The sequence below is a fragment of the Solea solea genome, chromosome 5 (assembly GCF_958295425.1).
Source record: "Solea solea chromosome 5, fSolSol10.1, whole genome shotgun sequence".
NCBI classification, from domain to species: Eukaryota; Metazoa; Chordata; class Actinopteri; order Pleuronectiformes; family Soleidae; genus Solea; species Solea solea.
Genome location: NC_081138.1, coordinates 5,144,945 through 5,157,903, shown reverse-complemented (window position 1 = coordinate 5,157,903; position 12,959 = coordinate 5,144,945). Strand labels below are relative to the sequence as shown.

General features: G+C 38.2%; 1 protein-coding gene across 1 annotated transcript; it reads left to right on the top strand.

Moving 5' to 3' along the window:
- Positions 1 to 415: 415 nt before the first annotated feature.
- On the top strand, positions 416 to 6,213 carry psmd14 (proteasome 26S subunit, non-ATPase 14). Its single transcript, XM_058629451.1, has 11 exons — positions 416 to 600; positions 1,779 to 1,834; positions 2,232 to 2,303; positions 2,395 to 2,514; positions 3,128 to 3,198; positions 3,472 to 3,622; positions 3,752 to 3,859; positions 5,060 to 5,134; positions 5,227 to 5,352; positions 5,573 to 5,635; positions 5,749 to 6,213. The coding sequence occupies exons 2-11, from the start codon at positions 1,787 to 1,789 to the stop codon at positions 5,845 to 5,847; spliced, it is 933 nt and encodes a 310-aa protein (XP_058485434.1). The 5' UTR covers positions 416 to 600; positions 1,779 to 1,786; the 3' UTR covers positions 5,848 to 6,213.
- Positions 6,214 to 12,959: the final 6,746 nt, after the last annotated feature.

Below are 12,959 nucleotides of genomic sequence, written 5' to 3'. Positions count from 1 at the left end.
TAAGTTTTCGCTATTTTAAGTTTTCTTCCCCAACACACATTTTCAGTAAAGGCAGAGCAATGTGATACGCAGGAATGTGTCTTGTAGAAAATGTTCTTATTTAAAAGTTATTATAATACATCCATATCTGGGTCAGTCGTGACGTAATGGAAGCGACGGAAGCTGTTTTTTTCTTCACATTTTTTTTCTTCTTCTCATAATAATTTCCGGCAGTCTGTAGTCTGAAAGGTGCGATGCTGCCCTCCACAGTTTAAAGTTATTAACCAACAGTTCGAGGAAAAAGAAGGACTTTGATCTGCGATGAGGAACTTTGTACAGTACATTACACCTCTCATTATACAGCCTAATTAATACTATCACTATCATTATTATTATTGAAAGAAGATATTGAAAAACGGCGAGAACTGTGATAAAGAACTGTGACTGTTGAGAGAGCTTCAAACTGTGGGGGCAGCATTACACCTCTTAATGTACAGCCTGCCGGAAATTATCATTAGAAGAAGAAGACATCCCTGGCTGATTCATTGTTGTCAGTCAATTTAACGCCGCTTCACACAGAAAAACACACTTTTCGGGACGCCGGATAGTTTTGAAAAACAGGTACGTGGCGTCAGGTGCTTTAGATAGGCAACAAGTTTCGTTAAACCGCGGTGAGACGGAACCAATGCTAGTAAAATTTGCCTCTGTGGTGCGAGATGACACAGGCTAAATTAGCACGAGTAAGCTAACAGCACGCTAACACTGCTTTCTCTGACAGTTGATATTAACTCATTGAATCGAGTGAGTTAGTGTTACTCAGTTATTGATAAGTTAATCTGCTGTTATTATATTGCAGTTAAACACATACATTGTCATTTGTATAAATTGTTATGAACAAAATCTGGATATTTATGCTGAATTGAAGCTAACTAGCAGTTTGGTTGCTAATTTCACTTCAATTAAAGATTCCTTATGAACCTTCACTGTCACAATAATCTGTCATGTTTGAATGTTTAATACGCAATTTAATACGGTTGTTAAAGCAATTGTACGACAAGAGATGCATTGTACGCTAATCTAACTTTAAATAAGCCTTCAAAAAGAGTACAGTGTTAAGTTTGTATCAAAAATAGTTGACTCATCTGCACATAATATCCTTTTTTAAACTAGATGATTTCGATTATCTACTGAAATAATAATGTTTTAACTGTAAAGTTTACTTCAGTACTCAAAGGATAAATATTGTTTCAAAACAACCATGTTTGATAGTAAATGTATCTGCATCACTAACTACATGTACCCACAACAGTTCATACAGTGATTTATGCATTCATTGCAGTAAAAAAAGGGGAAAACACTGTACAATAGTACAGATATAAATAGTAGTATATAACTTAGTTTCATGCAAATAGTGTATCTTATAGAAAAACAGCAGAAAGGACAAATCCTCTCCATAGCTGCTTTAATTCCCACAATGTTGGTACAGATCAAGATGCATTTGACCTGTTAAAAATGTATTGTTAATAACAAGGAACAACAAGAATGGTGGGAAAGTGCAATTTTTGAAAACCAATACAACTCAAGAGCCAAATCTACAGGTACATATCTACTGAGATTATTTATTATCCTAAAGAGATGTGATAGTTGCATTTATGTTTTATTGGCCTACATGGTCTGGAAGTGTGCACATGTATGTGTCAAGATTACAGTATTCAATAAATATGTCTGATACCTTCTGGTTGCTGATCAGCTGTATAGTTTATAGATGGGCTGATGGTTTAGTTTTGTCTTTTTAACAGATACTGAAATGGATCGGCTTCTGAGGCTTGGAGGTGGAATGCCGGGGCTTGGTCAGGTAAGATATGCTCTAACCTTATCATACTTAAAATAAAACCACCTGTTTTTAGCTTTTACTAAATGACTGCCAACATTTTTGCTAAGATTACAATCAACTGCACACGTCTGTGCTTTCATTTTGCTTTATTTATTTATTTATTTATTTTTAATTTACAGAATCGCAGGTTTGAGACAAACCTGCAATTCAGTACCTTTTGTTGATATGCAGTCTCCCATTTTGATCTTATGGTTTAGCACAGTCACAGAGTTTGAAAGATTTAAAGGTACAACTCAACCCAGTAAATTATATGTGTATAAATTCTACGCAACACTTGGATTGTAGCGTTTGATCTGAGAAACTGCTGTGTTTTAAAGATCTGAACAACCTGTAAATAAAGTCTGTTTTGACTTCTCAGGGCCCCCCAACAGATGCACCTGCTGTGGACACAGCAGAGCAGGTGTACATCTCCTCTTTGGCCCTGCTCAAGGTAATTACTTTTTATCTGCACTCACAAAATGTTTCTATTTATGTTCATTTTTGTTTATTTAATTACTCCTTTGTGACTGCTTGTTCATTAGATGTTGAAGCATGGGCGTGCAGGTGTACCAATGGAAGTCATGGGACTGATGCTGGGAGAGTTTGTTGATGATTACACAGTGCGAGTGATTGATGTGTTCGCCATGCCTCAGTCAGGAACGGTATGTATCCTCCCTAATGTCAGCAATTTGAACACGAAAATGAGTTTAGGTGAATCCACTGAAGTTTAAATACTTTGTGAAAATGATGATGTTATAGTCCCATCTCTCTCGTGCTTGCATTTACTGTCCCTTATCTTTGTGTTCGCCGCCTTCCTCTTAAGTCTGGAGATTATTTGGGCTGTTCGCTTTATGATAACTTTTATTTTCTTTCCTTAGTCGCCCTGGCTTTCTATAATCCGTCTCGGTTTGTGTGATTGTGTAAATTAATCTATACTTGATCGAATAAAGCTTTGTTGACAATAAAGTTTGTACACGGTGTGCATGCTCAACATCTTCTACTCCAGTTTTGGTGTATTTTAGTTGCACTGCTATAGCACCATGTACAGACCTGGTATATCTACAGTATTAAGAAGCAGCTCTAGAAAATACCTGATCCATATGTCTCATGTAACATGCTGTACTGCATTAGGCTTTGCTAATGATATGTTGTTGGATAATACATTATTTGTACATATGTGTGTTTGTGTGTAGGATGATATGTTTATGTTTAAGTCTGGTCTGTTAAAGTTGGGCTTTGCTATATATCCTAACATAATGATTGTGATCCTCACAGGGTGTGAGTGTTGAAGCAGTGGATCCTGTGTTCCAGGCCAAGATGTTGGACATGCTGAAGCAGACTGGCAGGTAAAACTGACACCGCTCTCAGATTTGCATTTAATATTGATACATTTTTAGAAATTGTTTGAAAATATGCCTCTTAAGTCTCTCCCTTGACATTTAATGCAAAATTCAGACTGTGCCCACATTTCAAGCGTACTTCCTGAAAATACAGCAGTAAAATCTCTCATGAGTGGATGTCCTGCTTCCTGTGTGCTTAAGGGGCGTCTCTCATACATTGCAATACATTTTTTTTATCACAACAAATAACATGAACCACATTTGTGGTTTCCTCATCAGACCAGAGATGGTGGTCGGGTGGTACCACAGTCACCCTGGCTTTGGCTGTTGGTTGTCCGGCGTTGACATCAATACGCAACAGAGCTTCGAGGCCCTGTCAGAGCGAGCCGTCGCAGTGGTGGTGGATCCCATCCAGAGCGTCAAAGGAAAGGTAAAGATGTTAGGCTGCTGCTGCTGAAGCCTGTAAACCAGTAACCCTTATTTTAGGTACCCTACACAATATTAATGATTAATTGTGACATAAAGTCATGTTTAGTAAACTTGTATGTTCTGTTGTTAGGTTGTTATTGATGCCTTCAGATTGATCAACGCCAACATGATGGTTTTGGGTCACGAACCAAGACAAACCACGTCCAACCTGGGGCATTTGAACAAGCCCTCAATCCAGGTAACACATTGTACATGGCACTACGGCTGAGCAATATGGCTTTTACATAATATATGGATATTTTTAGTCTATATCCTGATATATGGGATATATTATATGGGGGTTATTAAGCTGCACACAGGTTGTTTCTCTGGACTCATCAAAAGTTATCTTTTGAGATGTTTGTGTCTTTGTGACAAGAGTAAATATTCTCTAAATTAAAATGGCTACTGTTTTTACATGATCTTAAAATAGGCTTTCATTCAGGTAATACCTGGTTTATTTCTTTGGCTTTTTAATGCTAAAAGAAGGATATTTTCATTTTGACCATATTTACTACAAATACGGTCTGCCATAACACATAATTTGGCCTAAAATGAAATAAATGTTATAAAGTGACTTTGTAAAAATAATTTTGTCAATTCCATTTATGTTTTAATAAATATATATATAATATTTAGTGTATTTCAGAATTTCACAAATGTATTCACTGTAATAAATCTGCTGATTATCAATACAACAGCCTTATAACCAGAAAGAGTCATCATAGATACCTTATCACAATGTGTTGATATCCAAAATTTAAGACCACTTTTTATCTCATGTCACAATATAGATATAATATCTAGTATTGCCCAGCCTGACATGACACCATCACCTTCAATCAGGTGTGAAGTTCTTAAATAGTTATGGAGATGGCTGTGAGGTAATATAGGAGTACACTGCTCTAGTTTCCCCACAAATACGAGGAGTTTTGTTAAATGTTTGTTGTTTGAAATGAGATGATGACTGGATTTATTCTGTTTTTCTAAGCTGTTGGTGAATTGTGCTAAAAAAACAAACAAAAGGTACAAATTGATGATGTGTACATCAGCAATTGCTGCAATGATAATCTTGATACTTTAACACTGGGTGGCAGCAGAGGTCAATTTAAATGGTGCAGGTCCAATTCCCTGACTGTCAAAGTTTATTAAAGCAGCTTTTGTAGTGAAGTCTGTGTCGTCCTTATTCAAAACAACTGTCTAACGTAATATGGGTTGTGTTGTGGTCCCTGTATAGGATGATTTATAGGATATATCCAGCTATTGTCTCTGTCTTCTCCTCACGCATATTCAAACAGAAATTATCAAACGTTGTTGAACATTAACACTTGTGTTTAAAGTGATGGACATTCTCAGGTCAGAGTAAAGATTAACTAAGTGTTTCTTTTGTTTTTTTTAGGCTCTGATTCATGGACTTAACAGACATTACTATTCCATCACCATCAATTACAGGAAAAACGAGCTTGAGCAAAAGGTTTGATGATTCTCTATTCATATCTTACTCACTAACATATAATACATGTTTTTTACTAGAAAAAAACCAACACGTCTTTTGCTGTTCTGTAGATGCTGTTGAACCTGCATAAGAAGAGCTGGATGGAAGGGCTCACCCTGCAGGACTACAGTGAGCACTGCAAGCACAATGAGACGATTGTCAAAGAAATGCTGGAGCTGACAAAGAACTACAATAAGGTGTGTTTGATGGATCTCATATATGATGAATAATCAGTATGAGTGTTTTTTTTTTTAATTCTTTAAAACAAGCTCTCTGATTTTTCAGCTTCTTAAAAGTGAATCATTTCATTAAAACCATTAAAGTTGTGTGGCCCAGACAAAGTGTCCCCACAGAGAGACACACACGCACACGACATTGTGCTTTGAGATGTTGACACTGTTGTGTTTTTAAACTCAGGCGGTTGAAGAAGAAGATAAGATGACCCCAGAGCAGCTGGCAATCAAGAATGTTGGAAAACAGGTAAAAAAAAAAAACTGTCAGGTTGCACCGAAATAGAAATTTAATGTAAAATTGAATTGAGCCAGGTTACTTTGTGATTAATCACAACGTCCCTATCATTTGTTTCTGTTCAGGATCCCAAGAGGCACTTGGAGGAGCATGTGGATGTTCTAATGACATCTAACATCGTCCAGTGCCTAGCAGCCATGTTGGATACTGTCGTTTTCCAGTGATGATTCCAGTTAAAAAAAAAAAAACAACAACAAAGGATGTATCATTTAGGTTCAGTGTCTCTACATGCTACATACTTTGCACCTGTAATGTTCAGTAAACCGACATCATGACGTTAGAGGTGAGCAAATCAGCCGCGAGTGCACGACGTAAGAGGAGTTTCATTCTAAATAATTTCCACACAAATGCACCGAGTGCAGCTTTAGTTATTTTTTACTTTCACAAAGACGTTATAAACCCCCGGTGTTTGGTCTGAACAAAAGACGCTGAGTAATTGTCTGGATGCACAAAGACGTGTATCATCTGTTACTAAAAAAAAAAGGAGCATTTACAGATTGTTGACAATAAAACTGTTTTCTTGTTCTGAATTCTCGTTCAGATTTCTTGTTCTGAGCCTAAATACGAAAAGGTTTATCACGGGGAGAGGAAAAGCAGCTCAATAATGGGTTTGCAGGATCTCAGCCAGAGAAGCAGCTTGTGTTGCAGTGACTCCAGTGAGCATATGGTCTTTCTCCTCTCTCTCGAGTATACACTAACTTGACGCAGAGTTATGACCGATGAGGCCTTCTGCCATTATATTGACGTCGGGAGGCTTCAGGTTACATCATTTCTGTTCCTGACTGAAATCACTGCAAACAACTCGGCATGAAATTGGTCTTCTCTCCAGTGTGAATGTTTAGCGGCTGTGATATGAAATGAAACACCTTTCTCTGGTGATTTGGGGGAGTGTGATCCCTTCATAGGTTATAAAGAATGATGACCTCAAACTGAACTCTTGCTGTAAAGGATTTAGTGAGCTAACCCAGCCATTACTTAAGAATGTAAGGACACATTTAAACTTTTAAAAATCTACAGCCCACCATATCTTTAATTATATGACTTCATAAATAACATTTCAATTTACATATTTGATGTTTTGATGGGTTCATTTAACTGAAAATAAATCTAGGAAAGTGATTGCTGTAAATGTTTACTTTATACCTACTTGTTGAGTTTGATCAACTAAAGCTTTACAACTTGACTAATTTTTAACTACATTTGTGGTACAAAACATGTCACTCTACTAATCTACAAATTAATTATTTCACACTAAGTTAACAGTCTGCAAAGCAGCTTTTTAAAAATGAATTCTTAATATTAGTAGTATCATAATTTCAAGCTCAGAAATAAAAAGAAAGATTTGATTTCTTGCTGCCCATGTGCAATACCTTTACTGTGCACCAGGGGGGCACGACCCACACTTTGGGAATCACTAATCTAACCTGATCCAGCTAATTTAAGACTTTATCAAAAGGATCCAACAATAAAATCAATCATCTTTATAACTAAAGTGGAAGAAATCAGAGAAACTGCTTTTTAAAATACGGTTTCTGTCATGAAAAATGCTCATTGTCAAACCAGTGTTAATGAATAATACTGTGTGTAGATTACAGGTAGATTTGCTGTGATGCAAATTCTGTTTATGGACTTTGGTGCCTGGACAAATCAGTTAAAAAAAACCTTCAGTTTCCAGCTTTAAAACGCTGTCTAATGGTAAGTATTGGAGACATAAAGTTTATTATATTTTTTATTTTTTTTTCTGACTTTCTTCCCATTCTCATACCACGTTAAACCACTTCCAACAGGCAGATAAGCTCAGTGGGGGCGGCCGTAAACAAGCTTTAATAGCTTTAATTAAAGCCGGTGTTGCTTGGTGTGGCTGAAGTGGACAGATCACTCCCATGAGGCTGCAGCCAAGTACACAACAGTCTGTCCTGGATCCTCAGCATAAAGTACGCACTCTCACAGACCAAGTGTTGCACATACGTAAACAATAGCAACACAAAAATGCATATGAATCAACGTTCTTGTTTTTGTGTGTGCGAACCGCTTTAAATTCTTTATTGTTGAATCACTGAGTTATAAAATAAGACGAGAAGACGATGAGCGTTTAAACCCCCAAAATCATCTGCTTGAGAACTATAAAGTTCCAGTTCATTACTGACCTTTAGACTCAGATTTTGAGGAAACCAAATTCCACTTCATGCCCCATTTATTAGCTTTTATGGAGTTTTTTTAATCCTGTGAATGATGGGATGTTTGTTGTCAGTCCAGCACATTTTGTACAGACTGAAATATCTCGTGTAGATCTGCTGGTTGAGGCAAATCAGGAAGTGAGAACATACCGTTTATCCACCAGGGGGCCACTCTTATAATTCAGTTTAACCCTCAAAATGTCCATCTGGACTTTCTTTTGTTTATTTTAACCATAAAAGGACCAGAAAATGTCCTGTAACTAAGTGCTTTTGCCCATTTTTCCAGAATAACATCCAATATCTGGCGGTTATTTACAATTTACTGCACGTTAAAATACTGTTTTAACAATTTAAAATGAAGAAAAACAAAAAGGTTTATTTGGAAATACACTGCAGGTATATCTAAACAACAGATTTTGAAATTTGAACAGTATAAAACGTAATTACAATAACAATAGAAAGTGAAATTACCGTAATAACCACATGCTGGCTTTGACGTGCAACTACTTTTTTCCATTACCACAAACTGTGGCGTAACTACGGTATTTAAAAGAACTTCTATGGAGAAAAAAGGAGCTTTAACTTCTCACTTGAATTATAATGTCTGTCAACATTTTCCTGAGCACTTAATAGTCTCAGTCATTTTCAATAGAACCTGATGTCAACTTTGTAAATCGATGTTCCCATTTAGCTCAAGATGAGTGGACACCAGTGTGATTGACAGCTGGTATCATCCAATGGGAGCCTGGTTGTGGGAGACATCTGTCAATTTCCATCCCCAAAAGCTCAAAATGCAACCCGTCATTCCAAGATCATTCCAATTAGACACTCATAGCAGAGCAGCAGTAAAATAAAAGTCAGAGTATGAAGTTATGGTTACGGAAAATACATCTAACACTGCTCATTTATGGGAAAAATTAGCCTAATTTTCACTTGATTTATAATGTCAGTAAACATTTTCCAGAGGATTTGGAACAGTGGTTAGCACTGATGCTTAGCAGGTGCTGGGTTTGAATCCTGGTCTGGGACCTGTCTCTGTGGAGTTTGCATGTTGTTGCATGCAAATTACGGGTGTATATTGACAAAAAGAACATTTCCATTCCTTATGTACTTAGTAACTGTAATATTATCACTGTTTTGTAGACATAATCCCTTGTTACTGGGTGTGCGATATGGGCAGACAATAATAATCTCGATATTATGCATAATATGCAAACTCTGGAATGTTTCTGGAAAACTACCTTCATTTTCTTTCAACTTTCAAGTTAAAAAATTTAAAGACTTATAACTGAGCTATGTGTAGAAACATTGAACTCTGGGTAAACATTCAGATGCTCTGCTTTATTGAGGTAAATTGCGCTGTGTGTATAATAGCGAGAGGTCATGTGATCATGTCGGCGCACGAGTGGTCATGTGACACTGAATCCTGCTGCACACATCCAGAGAATGTGGAGTTTCGTCTGTTTTTGTTTCAGCCGTTTTTGAAAAATACTCGTGAATGTGAATTTTGTGAACATTATTATCTTCCACTATTATATCTTGCCTACCACTATGACTGAATAACAGAGCTCTACCTCCACCCAAACTGTACTTCACCTCTCCTCACTGCCGTGTAATGCAATGTGCCAGACAGCTGTGTTCTATCACTGTAGAGTCTTCACTCCCATCCAGTAAACCCTGCCCCGCACGTTCTACCTGCAACGATCCTTGTTCTCTAAACACTAGCTATGAAATAAACAGGGAAGCTCATACCCACAGTGTTTTCTGGCAAATACTGGAATATATATATATATACAGTGTACATGAATGAAAAATGGTGCCTGCTCCTGTTTGAGGAGGAGGAAAGACAATTGTGGTATGTGGAATGTGCTGTTTTTTTAATGTCTGAATCCGATCGGTGGATAGTTTGAATAATCAGGAGTTGTACACGGTCAGTCAGAAATGGTAAAGCAGTTATTCCGCCTCCGGCATGCCAGTGCAACCACATGTTATCTCAGGAATATTTGTGGTGCGACTGAATTTGTTCCATAAAAGGGAGGGGGGGCGGGGGGGATTTACTGGAGCTGTGTTTCCGGGGCAGAATATTTTATATGGTTTTAATTCATCAGAAAACGGGGGGGAATATAACGAGTGCATGTGTTTGTGTTTAATATAAACAATGTGGAAAGTTGTTTCCTCAGTGATGGTGGAGGAGTGGGAGAGTGAGTCGTCTTTCAACTGGGAAGTTGGTGGTTTGATTCCTGGCCCCGTTAGTCGTCATGCCGACGTGTCCCTGGGCAAGATACTTATCCCTGAGTTTACGTGTGTGGCAAAAAAATCTGAAGTATGAGGCAGCTTTAAGTGATCATCAACATCATTTAAATACAGACGGTTTTCCATTTTAATTAATTAATTTTTCATTTTAATGAATTAATATTCTACACTCTATTCTACATTCTACAATATTCTATTAATAATAATAATAATAATAATAATAATAATAATAATAATAATAATAATAAAAATAACAATAATAACAATTTTGTTGTTATTATTATTTATCTATTGAAACTGAAGGAATTCTTCTTATTAATATTTTTCTCTCAAGTTAATCACGTTTTTGAGTTCCTGAACTTACCCCTGAACTCCGCATCAATCCTGGTGAAAATTGACGTCAAAAGTCAAAGTAATTCGTTGAAAAACGAAAATGAAAACTCAGCTTTCACTATTTGCCGTGTTCGGTACACATGTCAATCACGTCAGGACGGTCCAAAAAGTCAATGACGGCCATTTTTAATAATATTATTATATTAAAAGTGATGAAAAACTGCAAGCTTTTGGTTATAATTCAAACCCCCCCATTGTATCACAGACAGAAGGAGAACAGGGAGAGAATTCTCCTGCTGTTTCCATCATGCGCCTGTCGCTCCTGATATCAACACTGTCAAAACAAATGCACACAATATTTAGCACTCTGCTTGTTGCTCTAGGGTGTCAGTGCTGCGTATATCATTTTCTAAACAGCCGTTTTTGGGCTAATGCATACAAAAAGTTTCATTTTCAACAGCCTCCTCAATCATTCTGTGCTGGTGCCAGGCTGGAACAGTCTTCCTCATTCCTTCTCCTCTGCACAAGCATAATTATGTGGGGGCCGCCGGTCTGTATTTAGTAAAGCAGCGTGTAACATTAGGCCCTGTTCCTGACCAGACTGCTCGGTGTTATGGCCTTATAAGACAGGGTGACCTGCTCTGACCCATTTCTTTGCAACATGATTCACGGCACTGTCGTTACGTGTGTTTTGTTTTCCAGACTGAGTCAGAGTAGAGCAAACGAAGACAAACGTCGTGAGATGAGCCGATACCATACTTAGTATCGGTCGGATGCTGGTCACAATCACTGGCTCGCGTATAAGAAAGATGAGAATTTAAACTGTTTATCTCATGCTTCACGATGCACACACTATAAACATGTAACGGCATTTTAGCTGAGTCATGATCTGGAGCGTTTATTCGATTGGATGATAAGAAGAATATTTGTGACACAGGAGAATTGTGTCTTTAAAACGCTGGAATTTAAAACGTGTGAAATGACCGTATTGGACCGTTATTGGTAGATACTCAATCAATATCAAAAAAGTGACATTTGTTGACAAGGACAAATTCAAGAATTAAACGTCTGAGTCACTGAATCTCAGGGTCTTATTCATGAGTGAAGGAACAATGTAGCGTGAGATTGGCTTGAGCAGTAGCGGTCCCGGCTTGAATGACGCCCTGGGCTGTCCCTTCTTGGTTTGGTTTCATCCACTTCATGTGAGCAGTGAGGGCCCCAGCATCCAGCCTTGTGGTGCCCCCCAGCAACGTCTACAACTGCGTTGTTGAGAGCATCTTGACCTGCTGCATCACCGCGTGGTAGAATGATCGTGGAACATCATCAGAACTCCGCAGAGTCCGCAGAAGAGCTGCCTCATCCTCAGAGACCCCCCAACACGGACTGTTCACACTTCTGCCCTCAGGACGGAGGTACAGGAGTGTGAAATGTAGAACCTCCAGACTCAAGAACTCCTTCTTTCCCACTGCCACCAGCCTCCTAAACAGCAGAGTTAGAATAATGGACAAGACCCGTACGTACTATAATTTTGCACTTCTAAGGTTCTTTTGCACATCTACTTCGGTTGGCACAGTTTGCACAAGGATAAAGCAGCAGATAATGAATTAGAGATGGGTGAGTGTATCAGCTTTTTGAAAATTTAAATCCCTTGTTTTTGTCTATTCATTATTCAAACCCTGTTGTTTGCAGAATGACGTGGGAGTGATTCGAACTGCGCTTCAGCGTTCAGACACCGTGAGATGAGGAACTATTTGTCCTCGGTGCCGTCAGCCTGAAAACTGCTGATTGCTGGGAAAAGGAAACACTGACTAAGACCCCGTTTGTTTTCAGGCATGTGCATAAAGAGCTTGGGGGTGTGCAGTGGAAGGCCACTGGCCAGAAATCAAACCTGTGGCCATGCAGAGGATCGAGCCACCAGCCATTTCTCCTCATGTTATGCAACATGCAGCCATATGCTTCCAATCCACAGGAGAAAGTAGAGAGCAAATATAAGCACAAGAATTTACCAGAAACTCTTATCTAAATACAGATAAATGAATCGGGGGAATAGACCCCCGCACCCCTCCCCTCTATCTCACTGTGTTTGTTTAAAAGTAGATTTTGGAGACATTGGATTGTCAGCTGATAGGAAGGGAGGATATAATTGTGAACACAAGTACACAACGACTATCCGGTGCAGCCCATGCGGAACATGTCATTTAAGTTCATGGGGTGAGTCATCGCTTAATGTTTTGTATTCTGGTGCCACAGAAAACAATTTAAACCCTAATTGAGTTCCTCTTTGCATTTCATATGTGGGTTTGTTTGTTCCAGGTTGTACTCATGTTGTGGGGACCGACATCTGTTTACACAGTCACATTATAGGGAAATTGTCATTAAATCAAGTCCTCATAATGTCATTTATTACATTTTAAGGGGACGACGTGTTGTGTGGTTAGGGTTAGGCCAGTATTAGTTATGGAAATGAAAAGGAAATGAACGTAAGTCAATGTAATCTCCTCAGAAGTCAAGAA

What these genes read in the sequence shown, in the direction of transcription:
- psmd14 (XM_058629451.1), top strand. Translation starts at nt 1,787, where the DNA reads ATGGATCGGCTTCTGAGGCTTGGAGGTGGAATGCCGGGGCTTGGTCAG. An exon ending in CCATGCCTCAGTCAGGAACG is followed by an intron (nt 2,515 to 3,127) that starts GTATGTATCCTC and finishes TGATCCTCACAG; the next exon opens with GGTGTGAGTGTTGAAGCAGT. An exon ending in AAAACGAGCTTGAGCAAAAG is followed by an intron (nt 5,135 to 5,226) that starts GTTTGATGATTC and finishes GCTGTTCTGTAG; the next exon opens with ATGCTGTTGAACCTGCATAA.